Source organism: Leuresthes tenuis, unplaced genomic scaffold (assembly GCF_036924035.1).
Source record: "Leuresthes tenuis unplaced genomic scaffold, fLeuTen1.0.hap1 SCAF_8, whole genome shotgun sequence".
In the NCBI taxonomy this organism is placed as follows: domain Eukaryota; kingdom Metazoa; phylum Chordata; class Actinopteri; order Atheriniformes; family Atherinopsidae; genus Leuresthes; species Leuresthes tenuis.
The window spans coordinates 23,069,452-23,083,268 of record NW_027325362.1 but is presented as its reverse complement, the minus strand read 5'-3'; the positions used below and the strand labels follow the sequence as shown (position 1 = coordinate 23,083,268).

The 13,817-nt window shown below is 40.4% G+C and overlaps 1 protein-coding gene across 1 annotated transcript; it reads right to left on the bottom strand.

Annotated features, from left to right (window-relative positions):
• Positions 1-2,927: 2,927 nt before the first annotated feature.
• Positions 2,928-8,295, bottom strand: LOC140312642 (L-threonine ammonia-lyase-like). The gene is made up of 10 exons (XM_072390412.1): positions 8,128-8,295; positions 6,991-7,107; positions 6,409-6,650; positions 6,041-6,206; positions 5,356-5,455; positions 5,069-5,144; positions 4,726-4,851; positions 4,275-4,442; positions 4,120-4,177; positions 2,928-3,111 (listed from the first exon to the last, which is right to left on the bottom strand). Exons 1-10 carry the CDS (start codon positions 8,260-8,262, stop codon positions 3,013-3,015), a joined length of 1,287 nt encoding a protein of 428 aa, XP_072246513.1. The 5' UTR covers positions 8,263-8,295; the 3' UTR covers positions 2,928-3,012.
• Between the last annotated feature and the right edge of the window lie 5,522 nt (positions 8,296-13,817).

The following is a 13,817-nucleotide window of genomic DNA, read 5'->3' as shown; positions in this document are numbered from 1 at the left end:
CCATGGAAGCAGCTCTGTGAGGCTGTTCAAAGTTTGAGACTTGCAGTGTGAATGTTAGTATGCCAGGACTCCAGCGACCACCATCCACCAACCCCCCCCCCCCCCCCCCCCCCACCCTCTTTCATCATCTGTCCTGGCAGAGCAGGACACAAGGGGATGTGCAGGATGTTCAAGGAGCAGCAGCAGAGTTAAAAAAAAAAAGATAACATGCCATGATGCGTTCAGGGTCCCTGCTATAGTCCCACTATTGGCAGCTGAGAACAAGCTGGGACCCAGTAGGATTCCTGTATTAGTTAGTAAAAGAAGGAATCAAAAACAGTCAACTTGCTGGGTGAATCTATCATTACTTATATTATTATTATTAGTGTTGTTGTTATTAGGAACTGCTCTGCTCAGACTGCTTGTTTCCTTCTGTTTCCATAGCGATAGCGGTGCGCCAGAGAAATATACATTATAATTCTTTACCATGTACAACTCAGAATACAACAGAGACCAGTGTAAACTCCACAAAACTAGCTTTACTTAATATTAGATCTCTGTCCAATAAGTCACTGTTAGCCAATGACTTCATAATTTCACACAATTTAGATTTTCTTTTTCTGACAGAAACATAGTTAACAGAAAGCACAAGTTACAAGAACTACTGTTCTTAATGAAGCAGCACCCCCAAATTTTAATTTTATGGATAAATGCCGAAATGGGAGGAAAGGTGGGGGAGAAGCTGCCTTATTTAAAGATACATTTCAGTGGAAAGAGAGCTCATTCAGTGATTTCACTTATTTTGAATATCTTAGTTTTATTTTAAAGGGTGTTCCTAAAATTCTGTTCTTAATCATTTACAGATCTCCAGGATACTGTGCAAGTTTTATTGATGAATTTTCTGAATTATTGTCTGTTATCTCGACTGATTTTAACCATTTTGAACATTTTAACATTCACATAGATAATACGGCGGATGGTAATGCCAAATAATTTTCTTCTATGCTGGACATGTTTGGTTTGTGGCAACATGTAACAGAACTGACCCACCTTAAAGGTCACATTCTGGACCTGGTCATTTCTAAAGGTGTTGATATTTCTTCTGTTGTGGTTATTGATTTAGCCTGACCATTTTTGTATTTTATTTGATTTATTGATCACTCAGAATGTTCAAACAACCAGCTTCTTAATTAAGAAGAGGTGCATTAATGAAAAAACAAGTGCTCAGTTTATGTCACCAACAATGAGCGCAGAATCGGTTGACGGACTGCTGGATCATTTCAACTTGAAAATTTTGAATGTAATGGAAACTGACGCACCTTGAGCAAACAGAAAACACCATGGAGAAACACCACTACGGTCCTAAAAACCTGAAAAGAGAATGCAGGAAAGCTTAACGTAAATGGAGGAAAACAGAGCTTCAAATTCACTGTGAAATGTACAAACAAAGCCTGTGTAGTTATAACAATGAGCTGTGCAAGGCCAGAGAGCTGCATTTATCTGAAATGATTAATAAGAATGCCAACAATTCTTGAACCCTGTTTGCTATGATTGAAAAACTCAAAAATCCTCCGAAACAGTCAAACCCAGACCTCCTCTTCGCTGAGAAATACAACGAATTTGCCAACTTTTTCAGGCAAAAAATCAAAACAATTAGACAAAACATTCATGCCACACAGACAAACAAGAAAACTAATCTGTCTAAAACCTAGAAATAACCGACCTGATGTTATGTCACAATTTAATATTGTTGATTAAAAAAATTCTTGAGGAAACAGTTTGGCATCTGAAATCAACAACTTGCATTCTGGACATAATACCATCTGACTTTATAAAAACTTTTTTTTTTTACCTCAGTTGAAAGTGATCTCCTACAAATAGTTAACAGCTCACTGTTTTCTTTACCATTGATGCAGTGGGTCGCCTCTCACTCATCTGCCATCTTAAATTATGATAGTCAATAGCCAAGAAGGGGAATAAACATCAAACGCAGGCACTTGAATGTACTTTTCATGATTTTAGGGGAAGGTGATGCAGGGGAAATTCTGTTGGTTGCAATTCTTGTGAGATATTATGAAAAAAAAATATAAACAAAGACTTGAATTTATGTTCAGAAAGTCTGAATATTTATTAGAGTTTTATCAGATCTTGGCTTTGAAATACTCCCACTCTAATTCAAAAACCACAAATCTGAAAGTTGTTTCATGACTCCTAACAACAAGAAGGCGTTTGTATCATCCAAGTGAGCAGTTTGACATAGGCTGAATGAGGCAATAACATAGGGTCACAATGTCCTCTGCTGACAACCATAAGAGCATTAACTCGTCTTAACTTTCCCAGTCTACATTAGAGCATCTCAAGCCGTTAATCGGGGTGGATAGTTTGGACACAACCTACCCTCGTGTTATGTGTCACTTTTGTTCTTAGGAATATATACAACAAAGAGAAACTCGAGCTTTACCCCTAGTTTTTACCGTACTATGCATAAAAAAACAAACCACAAAATGAGTCCATGAGCAGGGCTAATTTATTTTGGTTTTATTTAGAGAACACCGTTTCACTATCATCTCTGGTAATATATATATATACAGAAATATATACAGTACTTTATAAACATCCTTCATTGAAAAATAAATCTCATATCGTGCTGTTCTATGGATCTGTGTCGTGTACTTCAGGCGTAAGCCTGCATTCATCCATGCAGCCCATCCTTCAGCTAATGTAGTGATTCAGATAAGAACTAGATTCGTCCTGGATGCGATTCAACCACTTCACAGTAATCAGAGAGCCATGATGAACAAGAACAGCGGCAGAAATAAAGGAAGTGATACAAATTATATTTGTTCTATAATCTCACAGCTTTTCTGTACACACACAGCTGAACAAGATTGCATTAAACATGTTGGTATGACATGACAGAGGTCTTATGTCATAGATGTATGTGTGTGTCACAAGATGTGCTTTAAAGTCATTCCATGTTTCATTACAATACTTTTTCAGTTTTCAGTATAGTTTTTGTGTATGGTGTCGTGATCACCGGTCCAGCCAGGATATTGAAGGGTAGCGCTCGTTCAGCATCTTGCGCAACTGAGCACTTTGTGTCTTATCTCTGGTTTCCACCACACACTCCACCTGTCAACACACATACAGTTAGCACTCTTACATCACACGGACAAGCACAAGTTAGAATTAGGGCATCGCTGCTGGTTAGTGCACTTGGTCTTTCACCTTTTGACAAGGCTGGTGAATAAAGAGAACAGTTTATTCAGTGCGGGGTAATCACGTATAGCCCAACTCTGTCATTGGGATTAGACAGTTAGGTCAAGATGATTTATTTAAGGTTCTTTTCTTTATTTGTTTTTAGGGGAAAACAAAACATTTATCTATTCATGTATTTATTGACAGAAATTATTATTTCATATGAAAGGTCATGAAAAACATCAAAACCTGTAATTTATTTCTTATAAAGCATAATTCATTGTTTCCCTGGAATTAAAGGAAAACAGTCAGTAATCAGTATCTGCTAATATTATTGTTGACATAACAGAATTTCACAGTGAGTGTATCCCCACCAACTGATGTGTCTTGCCATGTTGCACCATCATTTCCCTACAGTAGTCAAGCAGATCAAACACTGGCTCTGTAGCAGGCTTTTTTTTGCATTGTGTACCCTCCATAGCTTTCCTAAAAGCTTAGAAAAGGAGGGCGAATGTATTCAGTTGGTTGCAATCCGCAGTTTATGCCACTAGATGTCACGACACCCCTCACACTGGAAGTTTAATGTCAAATGAGGTGAGCCAGTTTTTCATGAATAAAGCAGCAAACAGAGTCTACTCAAAATGACATGCCTAAATTGGTGTATATCTATTTCTATCATTTTAATTATAAAGAATTAGCGAGGCATTTTAAGGGTATTGGAATCCGTTGGAAAGTAGTCTTTCTTGAAATATAAACCTAATACAAAGAACAAGAAAAATAGCTCTGCCTTCTAGTTGAATTGAATTTTGGGCCATATAGTTCCTGCCACCACTCTGACAACTTCAAGCATAGATTTCTTAGGCAATGATGGAAATAGTTCATTTGCAGATTGGAGAAGAGGCGGACAAAGAATGAGGTGAAAAAGAAAGATTAGACGCCTACCTTTGCCTTGAAGAGGTCTGATTTGTCACCGTGTCTGCGATGGCAGACATCCAACAACCTGGGAGAAACAAGAAACGAGGTGGGAGGGAATTAAAGGAGGCATCAGGTGACGAACATGAAAGAGATTAAGGCTGAAGTAGCAGAACCGTCCTTACCTCACATCCTCTCTAGACAGTACATCCAGCAGTTTGGCCATATCCCCTGGCCATTCTCCCAACTGCACCGAGAACTTACTGACCCGATCGTCCAACACCAGAGCCCGGTCCAGGCACTGCCTCACAAGCTCCGACTCCATGTTAGCGCTGCTTACCACAATAACAACCCTGCAGCAGAGAGAGGAGGCCAGTTTTAACTGGAACCATGGATTAGCACTGCTGACACTGTTGTACTGCCTGGATGTCACCTTAAAGAATTTATGTCAGCCTTCAGACTAAGGGAAATTTCTAATAAAAAAGTTAAAAAAGACCTTTTACACTGTTTAAGTTATAGCTCTGAGCCACACAATATAACTTCTGCTGAACTATGTCCCTGACTTTACAGAGGACTGGGGTAGACTGAAGCAAAGACTAAAAAGCTGCCATTACGAAGCTGATTTATCTGACCCACTTTTTTCCTCTTAGTTCTGGAAGTTGTCCAGTCAAGATAGCAGCCAGCCCCATGGCTCCTTCCGTGTCCACTGTGGAACGTTCAAACTCATGAAACCGCAGCATCGCCACCAGAGACTCTTCCTCTCTGAGAGTACAGACAAAAATTTATGTGATGTGACCCTCCATGTGCAAGTATGAATCCGCACAAACATATCTTTCAACCTTATGGGATAAAATATACTTGAAAACACAGTTATTTTACTGGTATGATGAGCTCATTTGTGTCACACATTATGACACACATATGTGATTCCTGAATAAAAGTCTTTGAAGAGTACATGTGCTGTGTGGAGATGCAGTACCTGACAGTTATGACTTTATCCACCAGTTTCTTTGCCAGCTGGAAGGTGTTTACACCAAGTGAACGCTCCAAAAGATCTGCAGAAAAATCATCATATATTTATTCACTGCAGGTGTGAAATGAAAATAAAAAACAGACATCCAACAGGTGGACTGTGACCACAAGGTTTAATTCTATCCAGCATTCACATATACAGTATGAGTCCTGCACAAAGAACGTAGCATGAAGAGTGACTCATGAGTAGCATTGTAGGTTTGTACGAGGCACCCAAACATGACACAAGCTTACCTCCGTATAGTTTCTTATTGGGGTTGCTGTGCATGTCTTTAATTGGTCCATCTGTTTTCAGAGATTGGAGTAGCAGAGGGAAACCTTCTGGTTCGATGCCCTGTTGAGGGAAGCCCTTTGGTTATTATTCTATCGGCGTTAAACGGTGATGGTGCACTTAAGAGAAGGTTGTGTTTGCCATCTTAACATCTTAAAGAAAATTCAGACAGAATAAATACCCCTCAATCATGTCTTATGACCCACTAGGATTGTGTGGCGGTATATTTCTCTGTAGAGACACCCCCCTCTGCTTGTATTTCTCTTGTTTTGTCTTCTTTAGTTGTGTTTGGGATGTTTTTGGTCAGCATCCTTTGACAAGACAGTGAGTAGACACCAACTAATGAAATGTCTGTGCTGCAAACTCTCAGCAGAATTTTTTTGTGCTTGAGAACATAACTAAAATAACTGGGAAACAAACTGTTAAAGAGGTTCAACCAGAATGAAACACACACTTAAAGGGAAATGTGGTACGTCGGTGTCAAAGTTACCTTTGCTATAAAAAGTAAGGGTTTATATAAGATGAGAGAAACCGCAGTAGTAATACAACTGATATTGAGGGAAAAGGTCACAAATGGGAATCTGGAATAGAATGTACAAGTATTTGATGTGATGGAAAAAATAAGAAGAAATAACCATTTCTACTTACTACAACAAGAATCTGAGAATTGAGGTGTTTGATGGCTGCAGCAGTGCCAGCCAGAAGACCGTACTGTCCTGCTGCAGGAACAATAACTGCATCCACCTTGGGCACTTGCTCAAAGATCTCCATGCCAACAGTGCCCAGTCCTGCCAGGTATGCTGCATTTTCATCTCTGTTAATCAGCAAAGAGGGAAAAAGCAGACTTATTTCAACAGAAGACTGAAGGATTGTACTATTTTCCTATGTTGTCATTGTTCTGTATACAGATCTTTTATAGCTAAGCCATTGTAACTGGTAATGAGCAACTTGCAGTTTAAATGACAAAAATGGATAAACTCATGCTAAAATCCAAGGATGAAGATATAGAGACTGACTCTTCCAGGTAGAGGTATCCGTTTTCTTTGGCCAGATGGCGTGCGTGATTCTGGGAATCATGGTTGGTGCTGCCGTAAGAGATGACCATGGCACCATAGTCTCTATAGATCCTGAGACGAGGTGAGGAGCAGCCTGATGGCATGATGACAAACACCGGGATCTTCAGCTCCACTGCGTGGTGAGCCACCGCCATGGAGAAGTTACTGTCAGTGGACACGATCACACCCTTTCTCTGCTGCTCCTGAAAGGAAACAAACTCACTGCTTGACCTATACTATATACTATATATATATATACTATACTATACAATCAGTCGGAAATAAAGATTTGGCCTCAATACCTTTGCAGTGCCCTAAGACTTTAGCTTAAACCGTAATTTTCCTACTTTTTCACAGATGCAAAGTAAACACATTCAAAAGGAGCCATTCCAAATAGCTTGACTATTTTTAGTGCTATATGTAAGAGGTGATCAGTAAACCTATGCACTTGCACTAACATACAAAGCAGGTCACACAAGCTGAGACTTGACCAACAAAGAGGGATCATCCCTTCTCTATCAGCCCATTTCCTGCTAGTTTTACCTGTGTGAGGGAGGTAAGCAGGTACAGCGCTCCTCTCTCCTTCACAGAGCCCGTGTAGTGCAGGTGCTCCTTCTTCAGATAGATCTCCATTCCGTACTGTTTGGACAGTCTGGAGTACTGTAATAAAGAGGCAGCATAGTTCACTTGATCTAAAATGTAAATTCAGGAATCCTGAGTTCTGTCATTGGTAAATATTTTCTGTAATATTCAAAAATTAGTTTTTGTGTTTTTCAGTTTAAATAGAGACAGGTGTGATTTAAGAAAACTGAAATGTTAAGGTACAACTCCAGAGAAGCTGTCAAATCTCTGAATACAGCAAAATGACAAGAAACATACATAATATTAATGGTAAAGAGCCCATCAGTTTGTCTTTGAAAAAAATCATTCTGTGCCCTTTTGGACAATGAAACAATTTTCTCTCATATGTATATGCGAAGTACTAACTCTATAGTCCTTGCCTCAAGTCAAAGCAGCAGACAACTTCCAAAGTTTCCTGTTGAGGTGGATAGATAGTATTATAAATGCGTATTGTCCTTGTATTATATTTTCAATTTACCAGAATCCTTACTTTAAACTATATAACCAAATGAAGGGAGATCTGATACATTTTGTTCACTCTTTCTTGCCACTTGGGCTTTTCCAGCGCTCCCCTGCCACTCCGTCCTTTCCCAGGGTGTCACACCCCTTCCACATTAGTTATGACTTCACTGCTCTGGTCCAATTGTCTTCCGGCTTCCTTCTCACACAGCCATTCGGCCTGTTTTCTGTTCTTTTTAAATCTCACTTCTGGTGTCCTTCCCATTCCAGATCATGCATCCCGCCTCCTCCCCAACTGCGCCTTCTCCAGTTGCCCAATATGACTTGACTCCAGGCCTTTCCCGTCATCCATCATGTCATTTTCTGCACTGATGTGGCATCGGAGTCTAGCTGCCAAACTTCTAATTCTTTGTACATCAAACTTTTTCTAATTATTTCACACCAATAAATTTGTATTGGCCTTTTATTTGATCTCTTCATATTGAACTAATTTAGATATATGAGCCTCAGACTGGTCCTTTGTCCAACTCTAATTGGACCTCTTTTGTTTAATGACAGAGGTGATGTTTGATCCTCTGGCAGAGAGCACAGCCAACGTACCGTGCAAGGGGTCTTCTGTAACCCTGCCTGGAGCCTAAACGCTGCTGCGCTGATGTCCTCAAAGCGGAGATACTGAGCTGGAGGTCGAGGGATGATCCTGAACTCGCTGACTCTTCTGGTTTTGGGGGGCTCCATGAGCTTGATTTCAGTAACTCCCACCACTTTGGTTTCATGGACCTTAACGTCCCCATTGAGAAGTTCCTCCTCACCAAAGTCCTTCAAACGCTCTGGTTCAATGAGGGTGGGTCGGCGGCCCGCAGTGCCGTTACTGAAGGGGCCGGATTTGCAAGGGCCACCCGGCTGACTGGGTCCCAGGCGCAATTCCTCCCTGAGAGAGAAAACAAGGGATAGATATTTACAGTGATTTGCAAAACAGATCCCAAATTTTAGAAAACTGACAACACAAATTGCACCAGTCAATTAGAAACGTCAAGCTCTTTTCTTTATCCTTTCAACAGGTTTCCCTGTTTCAACTGTAAAGTTCTGTTAAACTTGTTAATGCAGCAGAAATGAGGAGGCTTGCATTGTTTGAAAAAGTAACATGCGGTCTCGCTTTAATGTTGCAGTCAAGAAGCTCCAGTTTCTGAACTTTGATTTGCATAGTACAAACCCAGGTGAATACTGAGCAGAGGTGGATGCTTTGAAAACCATGACATGGATTAATAGCTTCTCAAAGTAATAATGTCATTAATGAGCCCCTATAAATCAAGAAATCATTGTATTTTCTCCCAAAAGCAAATCAGTGCACCTCCATCTTGTATTCAGCAAGAATGGAAACAGATCCTTCATGCAAGGAAAAGCAACATGCACATGAACTATATGAAAATAATGAAAAAGCATGCTTCTCCACAAATAAGAGCAGTGACCTCTGTTTCAAACTAAATCACATTCACATATTCTCTGCGACCAAATTCTGATTAAAAGACAGCTAAAGCCCCTAATCTTTCAGTAATTTTGGTCTGCTGTGTAAAAATCTAATGTATGATACAATATTTGGTGGAAGTGGAACTGAGAAGAATCATTTAATTTTATTCTTATTCCCACAGATTATAAGATTTTGTGTTTGTGAGCCTCATGTTAATTTACAGTCTACGCCACACAGACACTCACACACAAACTAGAATTCTGATTCACATCTTAATGATGCTCTGAAATTACAGCAAAGACATTCTTGCTAGAGTAGCCAGCTTTATTAGAATTCAAGACAGGTTGTGAGAACTGTTCTAAAGAGACAATTCAGAGGTTTAGAAGAAAATTGACTTGACCTCAACAGTTGTACAAAGAAACCATAACCACCTCCCCCACCCCCATTCTCCTGTCTTAAATTAATTGAGTCACCTTTCACATCAACTCAGCTTCCACTTTCTGTGACAGATTACGTCGATAAGTCAGCTTATGATTTATTGGATAGTTTGGCTCCTCTTTTTGTGGAGACACACTACCTAAGTGGCATTTTAGAGCTAAAAACAAGACAGCTTGATTTATAACAGCTTAGTAAATGGACAATGGATGGTACAATTAATTTAAATTGTTCAATTTCTCTCCAAATCTTTTCTCATTTCTGAAATGACACAATGCAAAAAAGGAATAAGATCCTCTTGTGGCTATTTATATTACAACATCATTTATGAGGACTGAGACAGCCCTGTCCACAGTAAAGACAGAACAATAGGATTACCTTCACTTATTGGAGATTAAGTCATGAGATTAAGCCACTAAAGCAGATATCTAACGGTTTGAATATAAGTTTGAGACTGAGTAAAGTTACGTGTTGGAATCCTGCCACTCATATTCACATATACAGTAGACGGTGGGCTAATCTGCATAATGACTGGAGCTCATAAAAAGGAAGATTGAAAAGAATCCCCTTGTGAAAGTGCTTTCATTGAGCCTGTTATGTGCTAAGATCATTTCCAAACACCACCAGGTGGAGCTGCTTCCCCACACATATCTGAATCGGAACAATCAATGGCGCCATCACTCTTCATATACCATCCTGCTCTATTTATGGCACGGAGATCTGTTAAATACAATACTGTGACCTTTCACCTGGCCTCCTGGATCAATTATTCAGTGCCCCACTTTTTCATTACTTTTTGTACTGTGCATGAAGAGTAGAATTTTTCACATATGTAAATAAGAGAAGTCCAAGGCTGCACTTGTGATTAGAGTACTTTGGTTCAAAGGCAAGTTCAAAACAGCATCAAAGAGAAGAAAAACAACCTCAAAAAGCAACCTCAAAGACGCTCATCAAAAGAGAAGGTGATGAGGCGAAATGGTAAACAATAGCTTCTACCCCAAAATGTTACTTTAAAAAAAGAAAAAAATCAGGACAAAGCAAAAAGGGAAGGCGTTATTTCAACCTAGCAAGCTTTCATCACTGCACTCTCAGCTTCTTAAGGTCTTTTTAAAGATTAAATGCTCTTACTTGCTGTTGCGCTGGTTCCTTTTCCAACTGGAAAAGTTCTTTTGGGAAATAAAAATGCTTCTTTGCACAAGACCCTAACAGCTGATGGTGCCTCATTGTAATATGCAGCTCAACTTCCTTTTAGGCAGCCTCCTTGCATTCTTTATGTGGTTTCTCTTAGCCTCCTTGGATATTGGACAAGAAGCTCTAGAATGTTCAGACAGGCAGCTGAAAACTAGGTATCTGAAGATACATTTCTGTAGCCTCACGATTCTTGTTTCGTATTATTGAATCCTAACAGTTGTGGTGCTCCATAAAAGCTGAGACAAAGACTTGAATAGAACATAATTAGGACTGACAAAGGCACCACACTTCACTTAAATTAGTATTTAACAGACTATTTACCTCTTTTGATCCAGTGCTACCTTTTAATTTCCCTTTGTCTTACTCTAAATAAGTCAAAGATAATTACAAAAGAAAGAGGAGAATAAGGAAGAGGCCCAAGTAGAGGATACTGTCCCAAGGGTTTGGAGGGTAGGAAGTACCACTCCTACAAGGTGCTGGAGTGAAGGAGATGGAAGTGGGGAAAGCAATTTGTATAGGGGCTATAGATGGAGCAGGAGGGCAAATGCTAGACAAATGCTGCAATGGAGTTCACTACAACCTCATTCTGGTACAGCAAAATCCAAATGTGGATATGGAGGGTTGAAGGCTGGTTTTGTGGAATTCATTTGGGATCAGTGGAAGGGGATTTTGGGATGTGAATGTTAGGTTAGAATACAAAACACAAAGGATGTAGAGAAGGATAAAACTTAACTTTAAAAACAGGCACTGATGTTGTGGAAGTAGGAGCTACGTCTGAAATCTAGGGTAAATGTGCTGCTACGAGATTGATCTGAGTTGGGGAGAGGTCTGGAGAGGTCTAGAAGTGTCCAGGGTGCTACATGTTGGAAATTCCCACCTCTCCCAGAAGGGATCATTCTCGCCGCTGTCTTTAATTGCAGGTTTTGGTGAGAACAAACGATCAAGTCGCTCGCTCAAGTAGCTTGAGTAGAATAACTGGGCAGCAAAGTTCATCCTGGTCGAGGGCCGTTCCTCTTACAATCCAATGAGCGTCTGATGCTGAATCCCTCTCCTGCTCCGGCTGCGTTGTGTCCGAGGGATGAGGGGACACTGGCTGCTGTTGCTCCCACGGTGTAAAGTCCCCTACTCAAGCTCCCTCCCTCTTTCCCTGCTCAGGGGTTATTTAAGAAGGGATTACTCATGGACACACGCCACAACCACCATTGTGGAGTGTCTCTGCTGTGGCCCGGCCCCTCCCAGAGCTCTATTCCTGGGCCCAGACCTGGATTACGTCCCCTTTCTGTGACGTAGAGCTAATAAGACAGTCTAAGGAGATAAATACAGAATTAAGGTTTATCTGGGGAGCAGTGATCTGGCAGCTGAACAACACAGGAGAGAGAACTATGGAGGGAGGATCAGAAGTGAAGGACTGTGGGGTGAGAGGGTGCTCTGCTGGAGCATTGTGCCTGGAGCATTTTATGATCTAATTTATGTGTCACCAAAAAGAGAATTCACAAGTAGCAATTTTATCTTTATTTTCCAAGATGTAGGAGACACATAGGGTGTGACAGTAATCAACAGTCAGTGCTCTTACAGGAGAAAATGACATTTTCACACAAATAGTTAATCAAGTGGACTGTAGAAAAAGACAAGCTGTCAGCCAGACAATAGACTCTTAAAAGGAAATGGAGAAGAGCTAAATTGGCTGCAGCGAAAACCCAGCAGGTGGTCCAGATCTTGTTTAGCTTTGATGATTGTCTGGCTGCACGTGTTCCTCCAATCTGACCATGACACTTTCAGCGATGCCAGTATTTACTGAACAGACTTCCTTAATGTAATACATGATGCCCTAAATCAAACTGCAGAATGATCTGCAATAAATATGGGGCAGATAATGTCAAAATAAAGTGCCACAAAGAAGTAAACTAATTAGAATGCAGGTGTTCTTGGGACTGCCCAGAGTTTGTAATGGTCCATTCTTACTTCACTTCTTTAGATAAAATGCAACTTCAGAATGTTGGGTCCACACCCTCTATACTGTGCTGTGCAAAGTTGGAACTGTGAGTCCAAAACTTATAATAGCAATATTGAATTGATGATCGGTGACAGATGAGATGTCTCTGTCCTTGCTGCCAGCACATCAAGACAGCTAAAGCGCCACGTGAAAGACAAAGAATCTGGGGTTAAAGTATGTGGATCATCTTGGTCTGCATGGACTGCAATACTGACCAAGCAAGAGGCATGTTAGGATTATCTCTAAAAATCAATTGAGAAATTTGAGCAATAATTAGTCTCTAATTTAAAGTATATTGCTATTACTACAAATGGAAGTAACATTACAATGACGATATTAAAATAGAGGCGTGCTCTTTGATAATGTCGACACTGTATCTCTGCTGTATCTGATGTAACAATTAGGAGGCTGGATTCTAATGGGTCCATGGCTTTAACGTGAGCAATTAAATCTGAATAGTAACTAAGTTATCGACTTCACATTCACCCAACATAACACTTTAAAAAGGTTTTCTATAAGTACAGAAAATCCACAATAGGATTAGGAGGACAAAGTCAAGGGAAATCAGAGGTCAACTAATGACTTCACACACCCCACAGCACATCTCATTCAGATTAGATTTAGCGTCTTAAAAAGTAGCAGGACAGCAGTGCATGCTCGGGGGGCAAAGTGGGCACAGAGAGCTCAGACAACAAAGCTAAATGAGGCCCATGTCAAGGTGGAGTTTACCGACGGACAGGATAAAACAAGCACTTTGAGGGTTCCTTAATCTCGCCACGCCTGTAGTGACATCTGGTCATCACTGCCACTGACAGGTGTTAGACTGAACAAAACAAAGAGATGTATGGATAGCAATCAGAGGAGACGAGGATAGAAATAGATGGTGAGAAGGTCACCCTGCCTCCAGCAGTCTGTCACACCATGGATCAGTGTGACGCTGGTCACTGGGTGCCATGATCCTCTGGTGGTGTGCTCTCCTCGATGCTTTGTTCCTTACCTTTGTTTCTGCTGGCTGGTCTTGAGTCTACACGCAATACTCGATTGAAGGATTACAAGATAGACTTAAACAAATATTTACATTTAATCATAGACGACTAACAGACCCCATGTCCAGAAAAGTTTTTTTTTTTTTAACTGACACAGACACAAAATTTGATTATCAGTGTCTTCACTGACCAGCTTCAATGTCTGTACAACATAAACAAA